Source organism: Strix uralensis, chromosome 1 (genome assembly GCF_047716275.1).
Source record: "Strix uralensis isolate ZFMK-TIS-50842 chromosome 1, bStrUra1, whole genome shotgun sequence".
In the NCBI taxonomy this organism is placed as follows: Eukaryota; Metazoa; Chordata; class Aves; order Strigiformes; family Strigidae; genus Strix; species Strix uralensis.
Window position 1 is genome coordinate 173,924,451 of NC_133972.1, and position 21,746 is coordinate 173,946,196.

General features: G+C 58.1%; 1 protein-coding gene across 1 annotated transcript; it reads left to right on the forward strand.

Annotated features, from left to right (window-relative positions):
* The first annotated feature begins 1,333 nt into the window (after positions 1-1,333).
* On the forward strand, positions 1,334-21,287 carry LOC141952100 (1-phosphatidylinositol 4,5-bisphosphate phosphodiesterase gamma-1-like). Its single transcript, XM_074889144.1, has 33 exons — positions 1,334-1,385; positions 1,656-2,238; positions 7,863-8,012; positions 8,122-8,215; positions 8,339-8,386; positions 9,415-9,499; positions 9,634-9,714; positions 9,811-9,845; positions 11,287-11,359; positions 11,472-11,573; positions 11,653-11,771; positions 11,872-11,957; positions 12,154-12,274; positions 12,374-12,542; positions 12,827-12,946; positions 13,146-13,253; positions 13,347-13,534; positions 13,777-13,977; positions 14,119-14,238; positions 14,550-14,733; positions 15,042-15,119; positions 16,011-16,114; positions 16,335-16,431; positions 16,686-16,752; positions 17,196-17,359; positions 17,480-17,576; positions 17,714-17,938; positions 18,245-18,393; positions 18,968-19,082; positions 19,321-19,482; positions 19,794-19,882; positions 20,005-20,189; positions 20,267-21,287. The coding sequence occupies exons 2-33, from the start codon at positions 2,019-2,021 to the stop codon at positions 20,316-20,318; spliced, it is 3,888 nt and encodes a 1,295-aa protein (XP_074745245.1). The 5' UTR covers positions 1,334-1,385; positions 1,656-2,018; the 3' UTR covers positions 20,319-21,287.
* The last annotated feature ends 459 nt before the right edge of the window (positions 21,288-21,746 follow it).

Below are 21,746 nucleotides of genomic sequence, written 5' to 3' on the forward strand. Positions count from 1 at the left end.
CCTCAACTCTTGTTTCAATTTGGATGGGTGCACACATGGATGGAATATTTCTCTTGACCCTAAATCCTCCCCAACGCTGGGACATGTCCCTTGCTTGGTGGCCAGCGCTGCTCTGCTCCTGCTTCACCGCAGGGCTCTGGGCTCCTCTGGGATGAGAAGATGAGATACGGCTGGGGAAGAGGGAGGGGAAAAGTGGTATTTCCAGAAAGACAAGAGTTAAAATAAAGATCAGACTTTTTCTCCGTGAAGGAGAGAAATTAATGGCTCCTATAAGCAGGGAGTGAACCTGCAAGCCAGGAGGATCTTGCAGCTTCTGGGGAAGGAATAAGTATTTCGGAGCAACTCTAAACATGTCCCATTTTTAATGAGTAAAATGGTTTTTCAGGGATTTTAGGCCTGAAACGCTCTGCACAGCTCCCTGTTCACGGCAGCTCCTGTGTCCTCTCTCCCACAAGGGCTGGTGGCAAGACCTGGCTCTGCTGAACCTCCATCACCAGGACCCCCAGGTGCCTGAACCACCAACACCAGGATTTCCAGATTCCTAAACCTCCATTCTCGGGACTCCCAGGTGCCTGAGCCTCCATCATCAGGATCTCCAGGTGCCTGAGTCTCCATCACAGGGACCCCAATATGCTCCAGAATTCTCAGAGCTCCAAGCACCTCAAGATCCCCTCCTGGTCCAAATCCCCAAAGCACTGGGCTGGGGAAGAAACCCCTGCCCACCCCCCGTACCCCTGGTCCCACCTCGCACCCCTGCCTCCCCCAAATCCCTGCACAAACATCTGCCCCCCTAGCACCAGCGGGTCTTTGCCCATCCAGTCCCCACCAAAGGGACAAAACAGGGGCTGTGACACCAAACCCCGTCCCCTGCCTTCCCCCCTCTCTCCAGCAGTTTCTTTCCCCCCATTGCAGCCCCCAGCCCCTTTCTTCTCATATATTTGAGGCAGGACACAACTCATAGCAGCAGTGATTCCAGTCCTGGTCACTCATAGGGCTTCAGTCCCAGATCAGCATCGAGGTGGGGACAGCCAGGAGCTAAAGCCACAGCAGCCGCGTTCCTTATCTTTAACCCTTTTTAACCAAACAACCACATTTCCACTCAGGCAACCCCATCCCCGTTCCGGGGTGCCCCCCAGCCAGCAGCAGGGCCTGAGGCACCCCCCCAAAGCCGGTCCCCATCTTGAGTTCCTCTAGATGTCACCCTCAGCCGTCTTTTCCCCCGCTCGGATTTTCCTTTCTCCAAGATCCTGCATTTTTTTTTTTTTTTTTTTTTTTTTAAATTCCTTTCTGATCTCTTTCCGGCCATGTGTGATTGCAGTTTCCTCTGGGCGTCCATTTCATCAGCCCGAAATTAAGGAGCGGAGGAGAGGGGCGACGGGCAGCCGGTGGGAGCCCCCCCCCCCCCCCTCTTTCCCCACCCACCACCACCCCGACCCCGCATCCCGCATCCCACCCCGCTGGGACCCCGCTGCTCCCCGGCCTGGCCTAACACCCCTCGGCACCCCCTCACCGCACCCCTCTCCCAACCCCGGCCCCGCTTGGCCCGGAGGCCGGGGGGGGATCCTCCGCCTCATCGTAGGCACCATCACTTTTGGGGTGACTTTGCTTTTTTTTGGCTGCGTTTTCCCCCCACGCCACCCTCTTCGCCCGCAAAGGTGCCCCCGCCATCCTGCGGTGGCCGGATGGTTTTTCTCCCCCCTGGCTCTGAACCGCAAGGCCATCGCCGCCGGCGCTGCCCATCTTCTCCCACCGTCACTGGATGCCAACGCTGGGGCCGGATTCAGCCTCGGCGAGAAGGTCACGGTACCTCCAGCCCACCCTTTTCCTCCCCACTGCCGTCAAGCCCGGCTCCGCGCCGTGGCCGTGGTGTGGCGGAGGGGACGTCGGCCGTAGAGGAAGCCCACGCCCGGGGCGAGCAGAGAAAATCCCCGGGGAGGTTTCGGCTATTTGGTTCGTCCTCTTCTGCATGAGACAACCCCGGCTCTGCGGCTCCGCCGGGCGATGGCCGCACAGTGAAGATGTCCGTGGCCAGGCTCAACAGCGTCAATGGCTTTCTGGAGGACGGCAGGATGGAGGCAGGGGACATGGGCAGGATCCTCCGCTGCCTGGAGATGGGCACCGTCCTCACCTTGTTCTATCAGAAGAAGTCGCAGAGGCCGGAGCGAAGGACCTTCCAGGTGAAGTTGGAGACCCGACAGATCATCTGGAGCCGGACGCCCGAGAAGGTGGAAGGGGACAGTGAGTATCAGTGGCAGCGGCACTTTGGGCTGGGAATGTGCTGACGGGGTGCCCAGCCATGGTGGGGTGACTGGCTGTGGGGTGCTTGGCCATGGGGGGATGTCCTCCTGTGGTGGGGTGGCCTGGTTGTGGGGTGCTTGGCCGTGGGGGGATGTTGTCCTGTGGTGGGGTGACTGGCCGTGGAGTGCCCTACCATAACGGGGTGCCTGGCAGTAGGGTGCTTGGCCATGGGGGGATGTCCTCCTGTGGTGGGGTGGCCTCGTTGTAGGGTGTTTGGCCATGGGGGGATGTTCTCCTGTGGTGGGGTGGCGTGGTTGTAGGGTGCTTGGCCATGGGGGGATGTCCTCCTGTGGTGGGGTGGCGTGGTTGTAGGGTGCTTGGCCATGGGGGGATGTCCTCCTGTGGTGGGGTGGCGTGGTTGTAGGGTGCTTGGCCATGGTGGGATGTTCTCCTGTGGTGGGGTGACCTGGTTGTGGGGTGCCTGCTCATGGTGGGATGTTCTCCTATGGTGGGGTAACTGGCCATGGGGTGCCCAGCCATGATCAGGTGCCTGGCAGTGGGGTGCTTGGCCATGGGGGGATGTCCTACTATGGTGGGGTGCCTGGCCACGGGATTCCTGGCTGTGGTGGGGTGCCCTGCTGTGGTAGGGTGACTGGCTGTGGGGTGCCCAGCCATGATGGGGTGCCTGGCAGTGGGGTACTTGGCCACAGTGGGGTGCCTGACCGCAATGGGATGACTGACCATGGTGGGGTGCCCAGCCATGGTGGGTAGCCTGGCCATAATGGGGTCCTGGCCATATTTGGATGCCCTACCACAGTGGGGTCTCTGGCCATAGTGGGGTCTCTGGCCATAGTGGAGTGCCTGGACCCAGTGGGGTGCCCAGCCATGCTGGGATGTCCTACTGTGGTGGGGTTGGTTCCTGGCCATGGTAGGATGCCCAGAGATATAAATGCAGGAGCTGCTGGGCTGAGCAACCCTCGCCTCCTCCATCCCAGTTCACATGGTCCATAACTTGCCGGGGGGCTCAACCTGCTGCCATTTCATCCCTGGGGTGTTCTACCCTCCCTGGCACGGAAGTAAAAGAACTGGCCACCACCTTGCCTGCTCACGGTGCTTTTAACCCCAAAACCGGAGTGCTCAGGCTTCTGGGACAGGCAGCAGCATGAGGCAGAGCATGGTGGTGGCCCCAAGGTTGCCCAGAGAGGACTTGGCCAGCTGGGCTCTGCCCCACATGCATTAATGACATCAATGCAAAGTTTGGACTGGTGACACTGGCATCCAGCACAGGAGATGCTCCCACTGGAGCATCCATAAAAATAAAATTTGTGGATTCACTGGTGGCTAGTAGGCTGTTGGGGCATACTCCCACCAGCGGGCATTGGTGGGGCTCCATGTCTTGGTGCTTGTTACCTTTTTGTTCATTACCTCAAGGCTTGTACCTCCTCTTAAATTGAGCTAAAAAGAGCCAATGGATGAAAACATAGAGTTGGGGTGACATGGAGCTGTACCATCACCTCATCCCACATCCCCATGTGGGGAGGAACCCAGTTTTGGGGTATCATCTCACCTGGATGATGGCAAAGCCCACCCTGGAGGTTTGGGAGATGACAGGTGCCTTTTCCCTGAGAGGGTTTGGAGGGTGTCCTTAAAAATCACCAATTACGCCCCCCAAAAATCACCACCCACTGCTAATTTTGCACAAGACAGAGCAAAATCCCCAGGAGGGTTCAGCTCCCACTTGGAGGGGCCGATCCCGAGCTGGACTGCCGGCTACGGCGAGTTTTGGAGCCAGGAAAGAAGGTGTCACCCAGAGATGAGCGTCGGCATGAGCAGGATCCTTGCTTGTCCGGACCTGCTGGGTGCAGGAGCAGATTTGTGGGAGGAGGAAGAGGAGGGATGGGCGAGGTGAGGAAGGGCACCCATTTTTGGAGAGGTGGTTTGGTCCTCATGGGGAAGAGCTTGTTCTCCGCTCATGAAATTAACGTATTTCCATCTCCTTGGGTTTTTTTGGGAGCACCATGTGCCACCGAATCAGGGTCTCGGGTTGCTCCTGATGCCCTGCCTCAATTTCCCCACCTTGGGATCTGGCTTCTCCCATGCAACAGCCCAAAACTCTCCATGGAGTGGGCATCCTCCAAGGTCATCCAGAAGAGGGGAAAAAAAAAGGAAAATCCCTCTAGAAATGGTATAATCCTGCCATCCAATCCCACCACTCACTTTCCCCAGTCCCCAGAGTGGGAGCAATCCCTGTCTTGGTGCTGGGCTGGAGCATCTTCACCCCCCTGGTCCAGCCCTGTTCCATGCTCACACATCCTCCCACTCGCCGTGATATTATGGAAGTACCGGGATCTCGTATTCATCCCTGGGGTCTCATTCCCACCCCGTGCCCGACCTCACGCCTGCCAGGGCCATTTTAAATCCCCTCTTCAACCAGGCACCCCGCTTGCAGAGGGATTAGCGGAGACGACCCACAGTGCTGATGTCTCTGTTACAGACTGGCAGGGCCAGGACACAGATCCCAGCTCTCCCCTAGACACCCCGCACCATGCAGGCTAATTACACGCTTCGTTAAACAGCCAATGGACTCGTGTCCATGCCGATGGGGTCGCCTGTAGCATCACCTCCAAAATTAACCTCATCTGGGAGGGTTTCCAGCTCATCACCCTTGGCAGACCCTGGTCCCCGAGGCAAGGATGAAATCTAGCAGAAAACAGCTCAAAAGGGATCTTTGCAAGAAATTAAAAGAAACAGGGGTGAAGGCAGTTTGGCAAACCCAAGAGTATTTCAGAGGGGTGGTTTGCCACAATGATGGCTAATTGGGATCACACCTCCAGCCAGATAATTAAAAATAGGACCGTTTGAGGAGGATAAAATCCAGATGAGGTTAAACACCACTGGACCAGGAGGAAATGTTTTATTTTCAGGTTTTAAATCAGCTTCACTACACCACAGGAAGCCCTGGGGGATGCAAACACCCAGTCACCCCTGTACAGGAGGGTCTGAGCTGCCACATGTCCTGCAAGAAGGGACAGCCGAAGCAAACACGAGGGGGGACACAGCTCGTGCCACCACAGCACTGCCAAGGCCAGTGGGATTTCCCAGCACAACCATTCCCTCCAGCTGCTTTGCTTTGCTTTTCTCCTAATGCATTAAGAAAATGCATTAGGAATGCCAGGCTGTCAGCATCCCTAAAAGCCACTGGGCAGAGCCTGGTCCTACATCATCATCCCACCATTTAAAATCTTTGCACCATGCTGATCGCTTTGCCTTAGAAGAGAAAAGGGATTTTCGCAGCTGGAACCGACTTCCAGAGTGTTTTAATCGCCTGGGACCCCTGAGACAATGCGGGGAGGAGTTTGGAGACATAGTTCTGACATGATCGCTGCAAATCCGCTGCAGATGTGGTTTCCAGGAAGCCGCTAGCAGCGTTGCATTGTGCAGCCCCGCGCCACTCCCTCTTCCCCCGACTCTTTGCAGGGATGGGCTATTTGCCCCGTGGAGAAGGACTTGGGGGTACTGGTGGATGAAAAATGGGACATGACCCTGCAATGTGCACTCACAGCCCAGAAAGCCAACTGTATCCTGGACTGTGTCCCAAGCAGCGTGGCCAGCAGGTCGAGGGAGGGGATTGTCCCCCTCTACTCCCCTCTGGTGAGACCCCCCCACAGCCCTGCGGCCAGCTCTGGGGTCCCCAGCACAGGACAGACATGGAGCTGTTGGAGCGGGGCCAGAGGAGGGACACGGAAATGGTCCAAGGACTGGAGCAGCTCTGCTGGGGGGAAAGGCTGAGAGAGTTGGGGGGGTTCAGCTGGAGAAGAGAAGGCTCCGGGGAGACCTTAGAGCAGCCTTTCAATATTTCAAACAGGTGTATAAGAAAGACAGAGACTTTTTACCAGAGCCTGTAGTGACAGGACAAGGGGTAATGGTTTTAAGTTAAAAGAAGGTAGATTCAGACTAGATCTAAGGAAGAAATTTTTTACCATGAGGGTGGTGAGACACTGGACCAGGTTGCCCATAGAAGTGGTTGATGCTCCATCCCTGGAAACATTCAAGGTCAGGTCGGACGGGGCTTTGAGCAACCTGATCTCATTGAAGATGACCTTTAAAGGTCCCTCCCACCCCAAACCATTTGATGATTCTGTGACTATTGGCAGCACCCAGATGTCGGGTCTGAGGCCGAATCCTGGAGGTGTTGAATTGGAGGGGCTGGCTACATTGCAACTTCTTGGTGGAGCCCTGGTAGCCACTGGCTTGTTGCCCCTCTCTGGCACCCTGTGGATGGGCAGGTTTGAGGATGAGTGGCTGGTTTTTAACCTATAAACCCATCTTTACCCCCAAATATCTGCCTGCTTATACCAAAGAGGGTTTGCTCCGAGCCATGGGGGCCTCATGGAGACAGCAACAAGGTTTCATTTCTTGAGATCTAGTCCCAAAATGCAGCACATGCAGGGGTGCAGACCTCCTGTGTATTACTTGTGCTAAAATCCCACACCAATCCATGAAATTTGGCTTGTGGTCATCCAGCGAGAGAAGGCTGGATAAAGCCTCCAGTGTTATCTGGAGTTTTTCCACCAAGAAAAACTATTCTGCACCTCTTTTCTTGCTTAATCAGCCCAATTTCTACCCCATCTCTTATTCTTCCTTGCATTCAGCTTTTCTTTCCCCACTTTGGTTTAGGCTGAGGGTTTCCACCAAGGCACCAGCACGCCTGCACCCTTCCCCACTGCCGCATCGGAAACGCAGCCAGGCTGGAAATTCTCCAGGAAATGATCCATTTCCTCAGCAGGACAATACCCCGGTGTGGTGGTCTGGCCACCCTCGGCCATAAAAAGCTCTTTCCAGTGCCGGTGGCTCAGCCCCAGAGTGCAAAGCTGCCCGGGGGGTGATGCTTGTGGTATCGAAAACAACTTTGGTTGTTATTACTAATATCATCATATTATTATTCTGCTCCGGGTGGGACGTGTCCACTCGGCAAAACCAGGGGTTGGAAATCTCCATCAGCGGTGTAGTCGTGAGGAAGACCGTGGTCCGGAAACCCAGCCCTCCTGCTGCTGGCGGGGCTTTATATAGCGAGATAATGAGAGAGCAGCACAGCAGGAAAGAAACGCCCTGTGGTCCGGCCTGCCGGGGCTCCAAATTGCCACCTTTGGGCAGATGTCTTCAATTAAAAGATGAGCTCAGCCTATCCTGGAGCAGGGTCTGTCTTGGGGAGGAGAAGGCAGGGGAGAGGTGGCTGGAGATGCGTTGGTTGGGATGGGGCAGGCTGAGCCTGGAGGACACGTGGCACCCACAAAGCTGGGAAACCAGTGGGCAGTTGTGTCCACATCCTGGGGACACGAGTCCCTGGAGGACACACAGGAGTGGGTGCCATCACACACCTGGAGGCAGTGCTACAGGGACGCCCTGTCCTGGGGACACGGGTCCCCAGAGGACACATGGCCACAGTACCCACAATACCATCCCTCACCCGTTGGCAGTGCCATGGGGATGCTCCACCTTGGGGACAAGGATCCCCAGAGGACACACGGTGTCCTGGGACCTCCTGCAGCCTCCCCCGAGCCCTGCACATGGGTCTGTAGTGACAGGGTGGCAGTGGACAGCCCCATGTTCCTCTCTCCCCACAGTCGACATACGGGAGATCAAGGAAATCCGCCTGGGGAAGAACTCACGGGACTTCGAGCGCTACCCCGAGGACGCTCGCAAGCTGGACTTCACCATGTGCTTCATCATCCTCTACGGGATGGATTTCAGGCTGAGGACGCTCAGCGTGGCCGGTGTGTGGGCTTCCTCCCCGCTCCCCCCAACCACCCTTGGGTGCTCACCCCCTCCCCAGCATCCCATCTACCCCATCCCAACCTAACCACCTTCCTCTTGCTCCTCCAGCTTTCTGCGAGGAGGACATCAACCTGTGGATAACGGGCCTCAACTGGCTGGTGGCGGACACCCAGAAAGCCCAGACCCCGCTGCAGATCGAGAGGTGGGGAAGGACCAGCAGATCCCATTTCCCACTGCCCATCTGGGGGTCTGGGGGACAACCCCCCGCCCCGGGTTTGTTCCCCCCCTGGGGTTGCGCATCATCTGTCCATCCCTTTCTTCCCAGGTGGCTGCGCAAACAGTTTGATGGGATGGACCGGTCACGGGAAGGCAGGTGAGCACTGGCACGGCCCCGTGCTGGGAAGTGGCCAGTGGGTTCAACTGGACAGGGCCATATCCCCCGCGGTTGCATCCCAGATCTGGAGGTTGAGCCAGGCTGGGGGCGAGGTTTGTGGGGCAAGGTAGTACCGGGTTATTTGGGCTGCTTGAAGGCACCAAAAATCAAGAGACTTGAGTGCGGGTCCCCTCCTCGCCACTGTAAGGACCATGGGGACCCCGATGCCCCCATGTCCGCTGCTGCATTTCCACCAGAGTCAGGAGGGGCTGGACCATTAATTCAGCCCATAAATATCTCCCCAAGACAGGGAAAAACCCCAAATCAAGGGAATTTGGACTTAAAATTCACTTAGTCTAGAGAAGAGGAGGCTGAGGGGAGACCGCATGACCCTCTGCAACTCCCTGAAAGGAGGGTGCAGAGAGGGGGGATGAGTCTCTTGAGCCAAGGAACCAGCGGCAGGCCAAGAGGGAATGGCCTCAAGCTGCGCCAGGGCAGGGTCAGACTGGCTCTTAGGAAGGATTTCTTTGCAGAAGGGGTTGTTGGGCGTTGGAATGGGCTGCCCAGGGCAGGGGGGGAGTCCCCATCCCTGGAGGGGTTGAAGAGTCGGGTTGAGCCAGCGCTGAGGGATCTGGTGGAGTTGGGAACGGTCAGGGTGAGGTTCATGGTTGGACTGGAGGAGCTTCGAGGGATTTTCCAACCGAGATGATTCTGGGATTCTGTGAAATGATTATAGGGATGGGCATCATCTCCAGATGGGATGATGACTTAGAGCACCCGATTGGTTCCTGGACGCGGTCCCTCTCCTCGACCCTCTGCTCACACTCATGCCAGACTCCATATAATTATGGGTTCTGTGCCACTGCGGGGGTCCACAGTCCAGTAGGGTGGGAACCCCACACCAGAGACCACGCTGGCACCAGGATTTGGTGTGGGACACTTGGTGTCAGGAGCCGGGAGCCATCCAGGGGTTGTCCATCCTCTGTGGGGTCTGGCCAGTGCCCTCACGCCAGCTCACCCTCCCGCAGCATCACGGTGAAGGACCTGAAGGCCATGCTGCCCCAGGTGAACTACCGCGTCCCCAACATGAGGTTCCTGCGGGACAAGCTCGTGGTAAGGACCCCCCGGGCACCCCCCAGCTATGCAGGGGGATGGTCTTTGAGCCCCCACAACTGGGCTGGAGCTGGCCCTGGTGTCACTGGCTCTGGTTGGGTGGCCCCACTCTCATGCAGCACTGTCTCCCACAGGAGGTGGAAGCCAGGAATGAGATGACTTTCTCTCACTTCATCCAGTTCTACAAAAACCTGATGTTTGATGCACAGAAGTCGGTAAGAGCCACGGCTTGTCCTCCCAAGCACCCCCCTTCCCATCCGGTGGGGCGCCTGCCCCACCAGCTAAGCCTGGTCCCCTCTTTTGTCCTGCAGGTCATCGAGCAACTGGAGCTCTCTTTCCCCTTGCGGTGAGTTACCGGAGCCCCGCAGCTCCCAGCCCCGCCAGGCCTCCGAGGGGTGGGGATGGGAGAGGGGATGGGAACAGGGATGAGTGGGGATGGGAGAGGGGATGGGAGCGGGAATGGGAGAGAGTATGGGAGGGGGGATGGAGAGGGGATGGGAGTGGGGATGGGAATAGGGATGAGCAGGGATGGGAGAGAGGATGGGAGAGGGAATGGGAACAGGGATGATCAGGGACAGGAGAGGGGATATGAGTGGGGATGAAAGCAGGATGGGAGAGGGGATGGAAGCGGGGATGTGAGAGGGAATGGAGAGGGGATGGTAGCAGGGACGGGAGTGGAGATGAAATTGGAATGGGAGAGCGGATGGGAGTGGGGATCAAGAGGGCATGGGAGTGGGGATGAGCAGGAATGGGAGTGAGGATGGGAGCAGGGATAGGAGAGGGGATGGGAGAGTGGATGAAAGCAGGATGGGAGAGGGAATGGGAGTGGGAATGGGAGAGGGGATGAGAGAGGATGGGAGTGGGGATGGGAGCAGGAATGGGAGCAGGGATGGGAGTGGGAATGAACAGGAATGGGAGTGGGGATGGGAGTGGGGATAGGAGCAGGGATAGGAGAGGGGATGGGACAGGGGATGGAGAGGGGATGGTAGTGGGGATGGTAGCGGGTATGAAAGCAGGATGGGAGAGAGGGTAGGAGAGGGGATGGGAGTGGGGATGAGCAGGGGTGGGAGGGGATGGCAGAGGGGATGGGAGCAGGAATAGGAGCAGGGATGAGCAGGAATGGGAGTGGGGATAGGAGCAGGGATAGGAGAGGGGATGGGAGAGGGGATGAAAGCAGGATGGGAGAGGGGATGGGAGCAGGGATGAGAGCAGGGATGAGCAGGGATGGGAGCAGAGATGGGAGTGGGAACGGGAGTGGGAATGAGCAGGGATGGGAGCAGGGATGGAAGTGGGGATAGGAGCAAAGATGTGAGTAGAGATGGAAGCAAGAATGGGAGCAGGAACAAGCAGGGATGGGAGCGGGGATGGGAGTGGGATGGGAGCAGGGGTGGGAGAGGGAATGGGAGCAAGGATGAGCAGGGATGGGAATGGGGATGGGAGCAGGAGTGTGAGTAGGGATGGGTGTCAGGGATGCGGGGACGTCGCCCTGCCCTCCTCCCTGTATCCTTGGGCAATGCTGCACACTCTGGCTGTCTGTCCACCAGTCCCAGGGTGACACTGGGAGTGTTTGCTCTAACAGCACCCAACAGCTCGAGGTTGCCCTTGCACCCCCATGGCCTGCACTTTCCCCAAGCCCCTTACCAGCTGCTGCAGCTGGCAGGAGTGGGGCAGGAGTGGGGGCCAGAGGGAGCCTGAGCTGCAGGTGGACGCTGCTGGCCTTGACTCCTCCATGGGGTGTACCCCAACTCCTGCTCCTGGTCCTCACTGATGGCTGCTCCGTGTCCCAGGAACGTGGACCGCCCCGAGCTGTGCCAAGTCTCCCTCTACGACTTCCAAAAGTTCCTGCTGCACGACCAGAAGGTGGGTGCTCTTAGAGACCCCTGCGGATCCCTCTCAGCCTCAATCTAGGGGGATCCCCATGGGATGCCTCAGCCCGGTTGCCCCCGTAACAATGGCCACATTTGCACCCCAGGAACCCTGGGCCAGCGATGTGGGCATGGTGCGGGACTACATGTGCACCTACCTCAAGGAAGGCTCCAGCGAGGCAGCGGATCCCTCCTTCCAACTGGATGAGGTGGGTGACCCCACACAGAACCCACCCAGGGATGTCTCCATGGCCCGATCAGGCCCTGACCTCTCTGCTTCCCCCTCAGTTCCTCACGTACCTCTTCTCCAAGGAGAACATGGTGATGGACGCCAAGTATGAGCGTGTGGTGCCTGAGGAGATGAACCACCCCCTGTCCCAGTACTGGATCTCCTCCTCCCACAACACGTAAGGACAGGGTGGGCTCTCCTTGGGGACCTCTGTGAGCATCCCATCACCCCATGCAGGGCAGCCCTGGCTGCTGATGGTCTCTCTTTCTCCTCTGCAGGTACCTGACAGGGGACCAGTTCTCCAGCGAGTCCTCCCTGGAGGCGTACGCCCGCTGCTTGCGCATGGGCTGCCGCTGCATCGAGCGTGAGTCCCCACAGCACTCCACAGAGATGCTGAGCTCCCCCTAGCACCTCGTGTCACATCAGACAGAACGTCCCCTGCACCCGTCCCACAGCACTGGGGTGGGGGGGTCTTCCATGTCCTTTGGGGGCTCAAAATCATGGTCCCCAGTGCACAGTCGGTGACCAGCATGTGTTAACCAAGGTGTCTCCCCCCTCAGTGGACTGCTGGGATGGCCCTGATGATCTCCCCATTATCTACCATGGCCACACACTCACCTCCAAGATCAAGTTCCTGGATGTGCTGCACACCATCAAGGAACATGCATTTGTCACCTCCGAGTAAGACCCAGCCCCCCAGTGACACCCCAGTTTTGGGCCAGGCAGGCAACCTTTCCTTCGCCTTCATCCCAGATCACCATTCCCACCTGCTTCCTCCAGGTTCCCCATCATCCTCTCCATTGAAGACCACTGCAGCATCGTCCAGCAGAGGAACATGGCCTCCCACTTCAAGAAGGTCTTTGGGGACATGCTGCTCACCAAGCCAGTGGACATCAACGCCGATGAGTTGCCCTCACCCACCCAGCTCAAAAAGAAGATCCTAATCAAGGTGCGGAGTAGGCACTACCCCAGAGCCCCTCTTTGCAGGAGGGACAAGGACCATGTTGGGCTGGGAGGGATGATGATTGTCCCAAATCTTGGGATTCAAGAGTGATATCCCTCTGTGCACAAGTAGGACATCTCTCCAATGTTCTACTGCAGGAGATGGTCAACAGGAACAGGGGGTGGGGGAAAGGGACCTGTGGAAGCCTGAGCATGGCCTGAGGGCTGGGAGCTCAGTGTGATGGGGACACCATGCCCACTGCTGACTCCCCCTCCCTGGGCTGTCCCCAGCACAAAAAGCTGGTCGAAGGGAACCTGTACGAGGAGGTCTCCACTGCCAGTTACTCAGAGAACGACATCAGCAACTCCATCAAGAACGGAATCCTCTACCTTGAAGACCCCATCGACCACGTAAGGGTCTCCCCGCCGCTGGCAGCCAGGGGCTGAGCGGGGTCTGGCAGATGGAGATGAGCATTGGGGTGTGGGTTGGGCATGGGGCATAGGCTCCCCTGCTGTAGGGGGAAGGAGGGGGCAGAAACAGGGGTCTCAAAGCCCTGTCCCTCCATGCCATCATCCTTCCCACCCCGGCGATGCTCTTCCTCCCTCCCAGACCTGGAGCCCCCATTATTTTGTCCTGACGAGCAACAAGATCTACTACTCAGAGGAGACCTCCCGCTACCAGTTCAATGAAGATGAAGAGGAGGTGGAGCAGAAGGAGGTGCGTGAAGGGCAGGATGTGTCCACAGGGCAGGAAGGACTCTGTGGGGAGGGCGAGAGGGTGGCAACACCCATTTCGGGGGTGAACTTGCAGGAGTTCAACAACAATGAGCTACACTTCACGGAGAAGTGGTTCCACGGGAAGCTGGGAGGAGGCCGTGACGGGCGACAGATCGCTGAGAAGCTGCTGCACGAGTACTGCACTGAGACGGGCGGCAAGGACGGCACCTTCCTGGTGCGCGAGAGCGAGACCTTCGTGGGCGACTACACCCTCTCCTTCTGGTAGGAGCCCCAGTGGGGAGGCAGGATCCCACCCTCCTGGAGCTGGTCTGGGCATCCCACCGGGGGTTGGTCCTCCAGCCGATCCCTGGTTTGGTGACTGGAATGGCTTCAGGGAGGGGGGAAACGCCACCTTTTTTTGTGGCATGCAGACCCCTGAGCGCGGGAGGGTGGGGATGTGGACCTGAATTTACTCACCCGTGCCTAATTAACTCACCCCTGCCTTTCTCCCACCACCGCGGCAGGAGGTCCAGCCGGGTGCAGCACTGCCGGATCCACTCGCGACAGGAGGCCGGCGCCACCAAGTTCTACCTGACAGATAACCTGGTCTTCGACAGCCTCTACAGCCTCATCTGCCACTACCGCGAGGTGCCGCTCCGCTGCAACGAGTTCGAGATGCGCCTCACCGACCCCGTCCCCCAACCCAATGCCCATGAGAGCAAAGAGTGAGGATGGTCCCCATCCCCATCCCCTCAGTCCCTTGGGTCCACCAGCCTCTTCCATCCCTGGTGTCAGGTCTTAGGTGCCCCCCCGGGGGGGTGGGGATGCTGGTGCCAACCCACCACCTCCATGCTCTGCCCGGCCAGGTGGTACCATGCCAGCTTGACACGTCTGCAGGCTGAGCACATGCTGATGCGGGTCCCGCGGGACGGAGCTTTCCTGGTGCGCAAGCGCAGTGAACCCAGCTCCTACGCCATCTCCTTCCGGTGAGTGTGGCCACCCCGGCACCCTGAAGCCAGCTGGGCTCAGCCACGGTGCCCACGTTGCCAACCAAGCTGAGAACTGTTTGGCTCGTGTCTGTTGTGATACCATGCTGGGTGACAGGAGTTCGCTCTGGGTCAGCAGGGTGACACGGTGGGATGAAGGATGTTGCCATGGGGGTGGAACCGGTAGCTGTGGCAAAAGCCACGTCCTCAGCATGGTCACCCCGGTGGCATCGCCCCCTGCCTGTCCCCATCATGGAGCCAGGGTCCAGACGCCCCTCACATGATCCTCCCCCCGTCTCTCTTGGCCCCAGGGCAGAGGGGAAGATCAAGCACTGCCGCATCCAGCAGGAAGGTCGGCTCTTCATGCTGGGCAGCTCGGCCGAGTTTGAGAGCCTCGTGGACCTCATCAGCTACTACGAGAAGCACCCACTCTACCGCAAGATGAAGCTGCGTTACCCCATCAATGAGGAGACCCTGGAGAAGATGGGCACCACCGTGAGTGCTCCCAGTGGACGGGATGGTAGGGATGGGGGGTCTGTGCCACAGGCAACCAAGCCACGTCCCAAGTTCCACCATGGTGGGAAGGTCTTCTCCAGCCTGTTGGTTGAAGCTCAGCCAGAACCGGCTAAGCTCATTCTGCAGCCATTGCCCACAGTTATAGCTCCATCATAATTCCCTTCCAACAAGTTGCCAAGGTCCCTCTCAACCTTCCCTTGAGCACACGTAGTAGCCCGGCTCCCACTACATCCCCTTATAGACTCTACCCGTATCCGGATGACCCACTCAGGCATTTCTCCTTGCAGGAGTTGGACTATGGAGCCCTATACGAGGTGCGAACCCCCCACTTCTATGTAGAGGCCAACAAGATGCCAATGGCCAGGGTAAGAAGCCAAGGTGGTGTCCCTGGGAGGTGGAGGGTGGTGAGACATGATGATTCTAGTTCTGGGGCTCCTGGCTGGTGCCTCCTCAGACCCACCACAATCTCCCACTGCTGACCTGAGAAGTGGTGGTGTTTTGCTACATTTTTCTGACCCTCAAGCAATGCTGGTGCTGGACTTTTCCTGCATCATTATCACTTGGGGACAGTCTGAGCTCCAGCGGCAGCATTGTTACAGCGTGGGGGGGTGGACAGGTCTGGAGGGAGCCCAGCCTGGAGCAAGGACCTGGCACAAGTTTGCCCCAACAGCAAGGAAACCCCCATGGATCCCACTGACCCAGTCTCCATCCTTGGAAGTTTTTGGGACCAGGCTGGTCTTGGACCTGACCTAGTCTCTATTCTCAGAGGTTTTTGAGAGCGGGCTGGTCTTAGAGCTGAGCCTAGAGGAGGATGGACTGGAGCCCCAAGGTTCCTACAATCATACAAGCCCCTGTGATCCTAAAATCCTATGGTTCAGCATTCCTGTGCCTTAAATGTCCTGCTGCAGAAAAGCAGGTCTAAGGCTAAGACCAGACACAGGAAAGCATAACCCAAAGGGTTTATTCCCGGGTTTTGTGGTAATATCAGGGGATTAACCCCTTCAGTGCACCAGTAGAAATCGTTGGGGGACCTGGAAGAGGAACCCACTTTGTGCTGAACGTGGTGGTCCTACAGGCGCCTCCAGCCCTCCTGTCCCCTCAAACACGTCTCACTGCTGGCACGAGCAATTTGGGGGCATCATTTGGGGTGTTGGACCCTCAGGAGCCCCCACGCTGCACCGTCGGGGAGGGACGCGCTGCCCGCTGCGTCTGCAGGCACTGGGTGGTGACACGTGTCCCTCTCCCCCGTGACCCAGTGCACGGTGAAGGCTCTCTACGACTACAAAGCACAGCGGGAGGATGAGCTGTCGTTCTGCAAGCAGGCCATCATCCACAACGTCGACAAACAGGACGGCGGCTGGTGAGAGCGGTTGGGTGGCCCCCGGGTGGGCTTCGCCCTGGGTGGGAGGTGGAGGGGACACCCTGGGTTTTCCCGCAGGTTGTCCTGCGGTGGGTTTTAACTGCCTCCTTTTCTGTCCCCCCACCCCTCCTCCAACTGCTCCCTGACACTGCATGCAGCATGAACACCCCTGTCCTCCCCCAAATCAGTCCGCTTGCCTTGATCCTCTCACCCCTTGCAGGTGGCGGGGGGACTACGGGGGCAAGAAGCAACTGTGGTTCCCGGCCAACTACGTGGAGGAGATTGTCAGCACACAAGCTCAGGAGCAGGATGAGGCCGTGAGTGCCATGTCCCCACGCACCTGGGACCGAGGCCACCTGAGATGTTCCCAGCCTTGTGCCAGCCCAGACCCTTATCCAGAGGCTGGGAGATGCTCATCCGCAGAGCAGAGCATGCCAAGAGTCTGTTTTTTCCATTTTTGCTCAAATTTGGCCTATTCGGAAGGCTGGAGGGAGGCTGTCAAACGGAGTGGGCACAGGGCTCAGCCCTTCATGCCTCCTCCACCATCCTCCTCTTCCCTCCTCTCTTGCAGTCATCAGAAAACAGCCCCCTGGGGAACTTCTTGAAGGGCTTCATCGATGTGCCATCCTGCCACGTTGGTGAGTGTCCCCACCACGTCCCCACTGAAGCTGCGGGAGCCCACTGGGATGACCCGCACCCTGTGCTGAAGCTTGGTGCTGTGAGCTGAGGCTCCCCAAACTCATCATGCAATTGCCAGATGGGCTTGTGCTTGGCACAACGTGCCAGGGAGCGACATGGGGCTGGGTTCAGAGAGATTTGGCTGATTTGGGGGGAATTCAGAGGTCCAAATGATGCAGGGGACATTTGCCCCTGGCTCAAAGGACAATGCATTCCAGCATGGAAAGCTGAAACCATACATTAGAAAAATGGGATCCTCGCAAGAGGAGGAGCCCAGTGGTTGGTGGGGTGCCAGGAAGGGCTGGTGGGGGCCCGGGAGCGGGACCGCTGAGGTTTCGTTTGCTCCACAGAGCCATCCATTGGGAATGTCTTCGAGTAAAGCCCCCCTCTGATGTCCTTATAGTTATCTCCAAAGACGGGAGGAGCTCCAAACCATTTGTCTTCACCATCCATTCCCAGCAGATGTCCCACGCAGCCCAGTCGCTGGACGTGGCCGCAGACACGCAAGAGGAACTCAGCGAGTGGGTGGCCAAGATCCGAGAGGCCACGCAGAACGCCGACGCCAGGGTGAGGGGCACAGGGGTGCAGAGGAGGGGTTAGACGGTCCTGTCCCCCAACAAATGGTCCCCAGCGTCTCCAGAGGAGCAGGTTGGGGGAGACTTTCAGCTCCTCTTTTCCCTTGTGTAGATGCAAGAGGGGAAGATCATGGAGCGGAGGAAGAAGATCGCGCTGGAGCTCTCTGAGCTGGTTGTGTATTGCCGCCCGGTGCCGTTTGATGAGGACAGTAAGAGCTGGAGAAGTGGGGTGATGGGATGAGCATGGGAAGAGATGGGTGGGGGGAGCCAAGCCGTCACGGTGGGCCACCCCCAGGCCACCAGAGAGCCCCATGTCCTCCACTGATGGCCACCTTGATGCTTTCAGAGATTGGCACGGACAAGGCGTGCTACAGGGACATGTCCTCCTTCCCGGAGACCAAGGCGGAGAAGTACGCCAACCGTAGCAAGGGCAAGAAGTTCCTGCAGTACAACCGGCGCCAGCTCAGCCGTATCTACCCCAAAGGGCAGCGCCTGGACTCCTCCAACTATGACCCGTTGCCCATGTGGATCTGTGGTAGCCAGCTCGTGGCCCTCAACTTCCAGACACCCGGTAAATCCTGCTCCTGAGGTGGTTGCTGGGCTCATCCCTGCAGGTCACCCCAAAATCCCCATCCCCGGTGGCTCTGCCCTGTTGCTAGAGGTGGTTTGGATGATCTCTCCAACCTTTGTCCTCATCCTGATGGGGACATCTCCATGCATTTTTGGGTGCTTCACGCAAAACCCAGCTTCATCCCTTCTCCAGTCAGGGTTGGGGGCTCTTAACAGGGGGTTTGCCAGTGCAGGACCTTCTGCCCAAGGACCTCAGGGAGGTCCCTGAGCCCCACGGCTCAGAGATGCTCTGTCCCCACGGCCACAGACAAGCCGATGCAGCTGAACCAGGCGCTCTTCATGCTCGGTGGCCGCAGCGGCTACGTCCTGCAGCCTGACATCATGAGGGATGAGACCTTCGACCCCTTTGACAAGAACAGCCTGAAGATCGTGGAGCCCATCACGGTCCAGCTGCAGGTAAGTGGGTGAGGACAGCAAGTCCACCTTGAGGTGGTCACCATCAAGATGGGGACTTGCTTCTTCCTTGGTTTTGGGTCAGCTGGGGGTGGTTTTTACATGTTTCAGCCATGTATTTGCTCCATGGAGTTTGTTACCCCATGATTTCTTGGGTTTGTTGTTCTTTCTCCATATGCAGCATCATTTTTCCTGGGGGACAACCCCCCAACTGCACAGAGCTGAACCTAACCTGAGCAAGAGTGAGGTGGAGGGTAAAGTAGATAAAACAAGCCCAGAAAAAGCACCTTACTCAACCCTTGGGTAATTTTGGTGTTACTGCTGGGACAGGTTGGTTTGTAGGCACCTGACTCTTGAGCATGGCATGAATCCAGCAAAAGTTTTTAAAATCATTTCAGGAATACGGCTAAATTCAAGCTAAAACCAGCCCAAAATCATAAATAAGGTGTGGTATGGCTAATTGTGGCCATGAAGCTTTTAGCAAGCCCAAACCAACTGAGCCACAGGGCTGGCTTGTGGAGTCCTTTGCTCAGCGTGGCCAGACTTCACCCTTCTCTTCCTCCTCTTCTTCCCACAGATCCTTGGCGCCCGGCACCTTCCAAAGAACGGGAGGAGCATTGTGTGCCCCTTCGTGGAGGTGGAGGTGTGCGGCTCCGAGTACGACAACAGCAAGAACAAGACGGATGTCGTAGGTGAGGGTCCATGGGGGTGATGTTCCCACCCAGCCCCTGTGCCCTGGGGACAGGTGGGGACGCTGGGACAACCCTTTGGGTTGTCCTTTGGGGTCCTCCTGGACATGTGGGTGATGGGGATGGGTTTTTTGGAGGAGTGAAGAGAGCAGGCGTCTCCCACTAATGCGCTGGTGCTATACTGGTGATGTCCCTGCGTCTAACCCTACTCTAACCCTCCCCGCTCTCTCCTTGCCCCCAGCCGACAACGGCTTCAACCCCGTCTGGCTCTTCAAGCAGTTCGTCTTCGACATCAACAACCCCGAGTTCGCCTTCCTCCGCTTTGTGGTGTACGAGGAGGACATGTTCAGCGACCCCAACTTCTTGGCACAAGCCACCTTCCCCGTCAAGGGCCTCAAAACAGGTATGGTCCTCCCATCTGCACCACCATCATCATCATCAAATCATAGAATCATTGAATGGTTTGGGTTGGAAGGGACTTTTAAAGGTTGTCTAGTCCAAACCCATTGCAATCATCATAGCTCAGGGATCTGGTGGAGTTGAGAACGGTCAGTGTGAGGTTCATGGTTGGACTAGATGATCTTCAAGGTCTTTTCCAACCGAGATGATTCTGTGATTCTGTGATCATCATCATCATCTCCTCGGGGATATGGCCGTGGCGAGGGGCTCAGACCCTGCCCTGGGGCTGAGCTCGCGTCACTGTGTTGTGTCCAGGCTACCGGTCGGTGCCATTGAAGAACAGCTACACCGAGGACCTGGAGCTCGCCGCCCTCCTCATCCACATCGAGATCATCAACGCCAAGGCAGGTGGCCCAGGCAGCTTGGGGAACCCTGTGCCTCAGTTTCCCCAGCCAGAGCCAGGGGGAGCAGCACCCTGGGGGTGTCCTGTCCACCCTACCAACCTAATACCCTTGTGTCAGAGCAGGAGGAAGACGAGGAGAACCTCTACTCCTCCATCCAGCAGCTACGGGACCGCGCCAGCGAGCTCTCCAGCCAGGTCTCCAGCTACGAGCGCACCAATGGCTGCGACTCCCGCTACCAGCAGCGCCTTGACGAGCTACGGGCAGCCCAGGAGCGGCTCATGGAGCTCACCGAAGTCCGCAACCGCAAGTGAGTGTCCCCTCCCCGTGGCTTCGGGACGTTTCTCTTGGGAGGATCCCTAAGGCCACCACCCTGCTCCCCACCAGGTTGATGGAGAAGAAGAAGAGGGACCGGCAGATGGTCACCAAACGCAGCTGAGCTAGATGGACACAAGGCCACCAGCCCGCTGCGGACCTCCCTCGTCACCTCCTCTCCTGCTGCAAAGGGAGGTGGGGTGGATGAATCTGGACCCCCCCACACGCAGGGCTGGGTGATAGCAGCGTGACAAATTTGGGGACAAAAAGGGACTTCGGGTAGCTCTGCTTGTGACATTTCTTTGTCGGGGCGAGGCAGGAGGCAGGACGCTGTAATGTAAATCCTGAGTGCCTCCAGCTTCGTCCCATGTCCCCTGGGGCTCGTGGCCACCTCCCTGTCCCCGCGGAGTGGCCACTGTGGCTCCTCTTCACCCCACATCCTCCATGTCCCACCACCCCATGGCAGGGGGGTGGTGATGAGCCCTGTGACCGATGGGGAAACTGAGGCACAAGTGCCCAGCCAGCCCAGGATGAAGCAGGACAGGCCACCTCCATCCTGGGGACAGGACCAGCTGGCAGCGAGGCACCAAGATGGGGGTGCAGGGGACACTTTGGGGGGTGTGTAGGGGGGCATTTTGCCCCTCCGCTATAAATATCTGTATTTTCTTCTTTTATCCAGCGTGTACATACGGCAGGGGGGGGCGGGGGGGGTGGGGTGGTGGTGTCTGTACCAGCCGCAGTATTAGGGCACGGGAGGGACCCCAAAATGTCCAGAGATGTCCCCAACATGGGCGTGTGGCAGCAAGGGACCAGGTCTGGGGGTGCCCTGTGGGTCAAGGTGGCCGGTGATAGGGTGCCCTGAGCGGGCACCGGGCAGATACAGGCACCAGGGACAGGGATGTCCTCAAGGTGACACCACCATTGGCACCAAACCCTGGGAACGGGGACAGATCATGCTGGTAAAGCCAATGGAGGTGGTGCCCGGCGCAGCGGTGGCTGGGGACATCGCGGGGTGTCCCCCAGGGTTGGGGCGTCCCAGCGGGGGTATCTGTGTATTCTTTGTATGAAAATAAATCTATTTAGCCAATATTTATACCCCACTGCTGTGGTCTGGTGCCCCCCCATCCCCTCCCCAGCTCTGCCCCCAGCGCTGATGTCCCTGAGGTGGGTGATGTCCCCAAGGTGGTGGCTTGGTGGTCCCAGATCCAGTATGTCACCCTCGTCCCCATGATGGGTCCCAGCAGCAGTGGGGACACCCAGGTGGTGTGTGGGTGCGTGCTGGAGCAGGCAGGGCCACCTGGGGAGGGGACATGGGACACGGGATGTGAGACACAGGGCACAGGGGTGCGGGGACACAGGGACAGTGGATACAATGCTGTAGGGATGCAGGGGACAGGGTCATGGGGACACAGGGCCATTGGGACAGAGGGCTCTGAGGACACAGGGCCATGGGGACATGGGACACAGAGCCATGGGGACATGGGGCCATGTGGCTGTGGAGGGACGGCTATGAGGACATGAGACACAGAGTCATGGGGACACAGGGCTATGG

What these genes read in the sequence shown, in the direction of transcription:
- LOC141952100 (XM_074889144.1), top strand. Translation starts at nt 2,019, where the DNA reads ATGTCCGTGGCCAGGCTCAACAGCGTCAATGGCTTTCTGGAGGACGGC. An exon ending in GAGCTCTCTTTCCCCTTGCG is followed by an intron (nt 9,846 to 11,286) that starts GTGAGTTACCGG and finishes TCCGTGTCCCAG; the next exon opens with GAACGTGGACCGCCCCGAGC. An exon ending in AATGCCCATGAGAGCAAAGA is followed by an intron (nt 13,978 to 14,118) that starts GTGAGGATGGTC and finishes CTGCCCGGCCAG; the next exon opens with GTGGTACCATGCCAGCTTGA.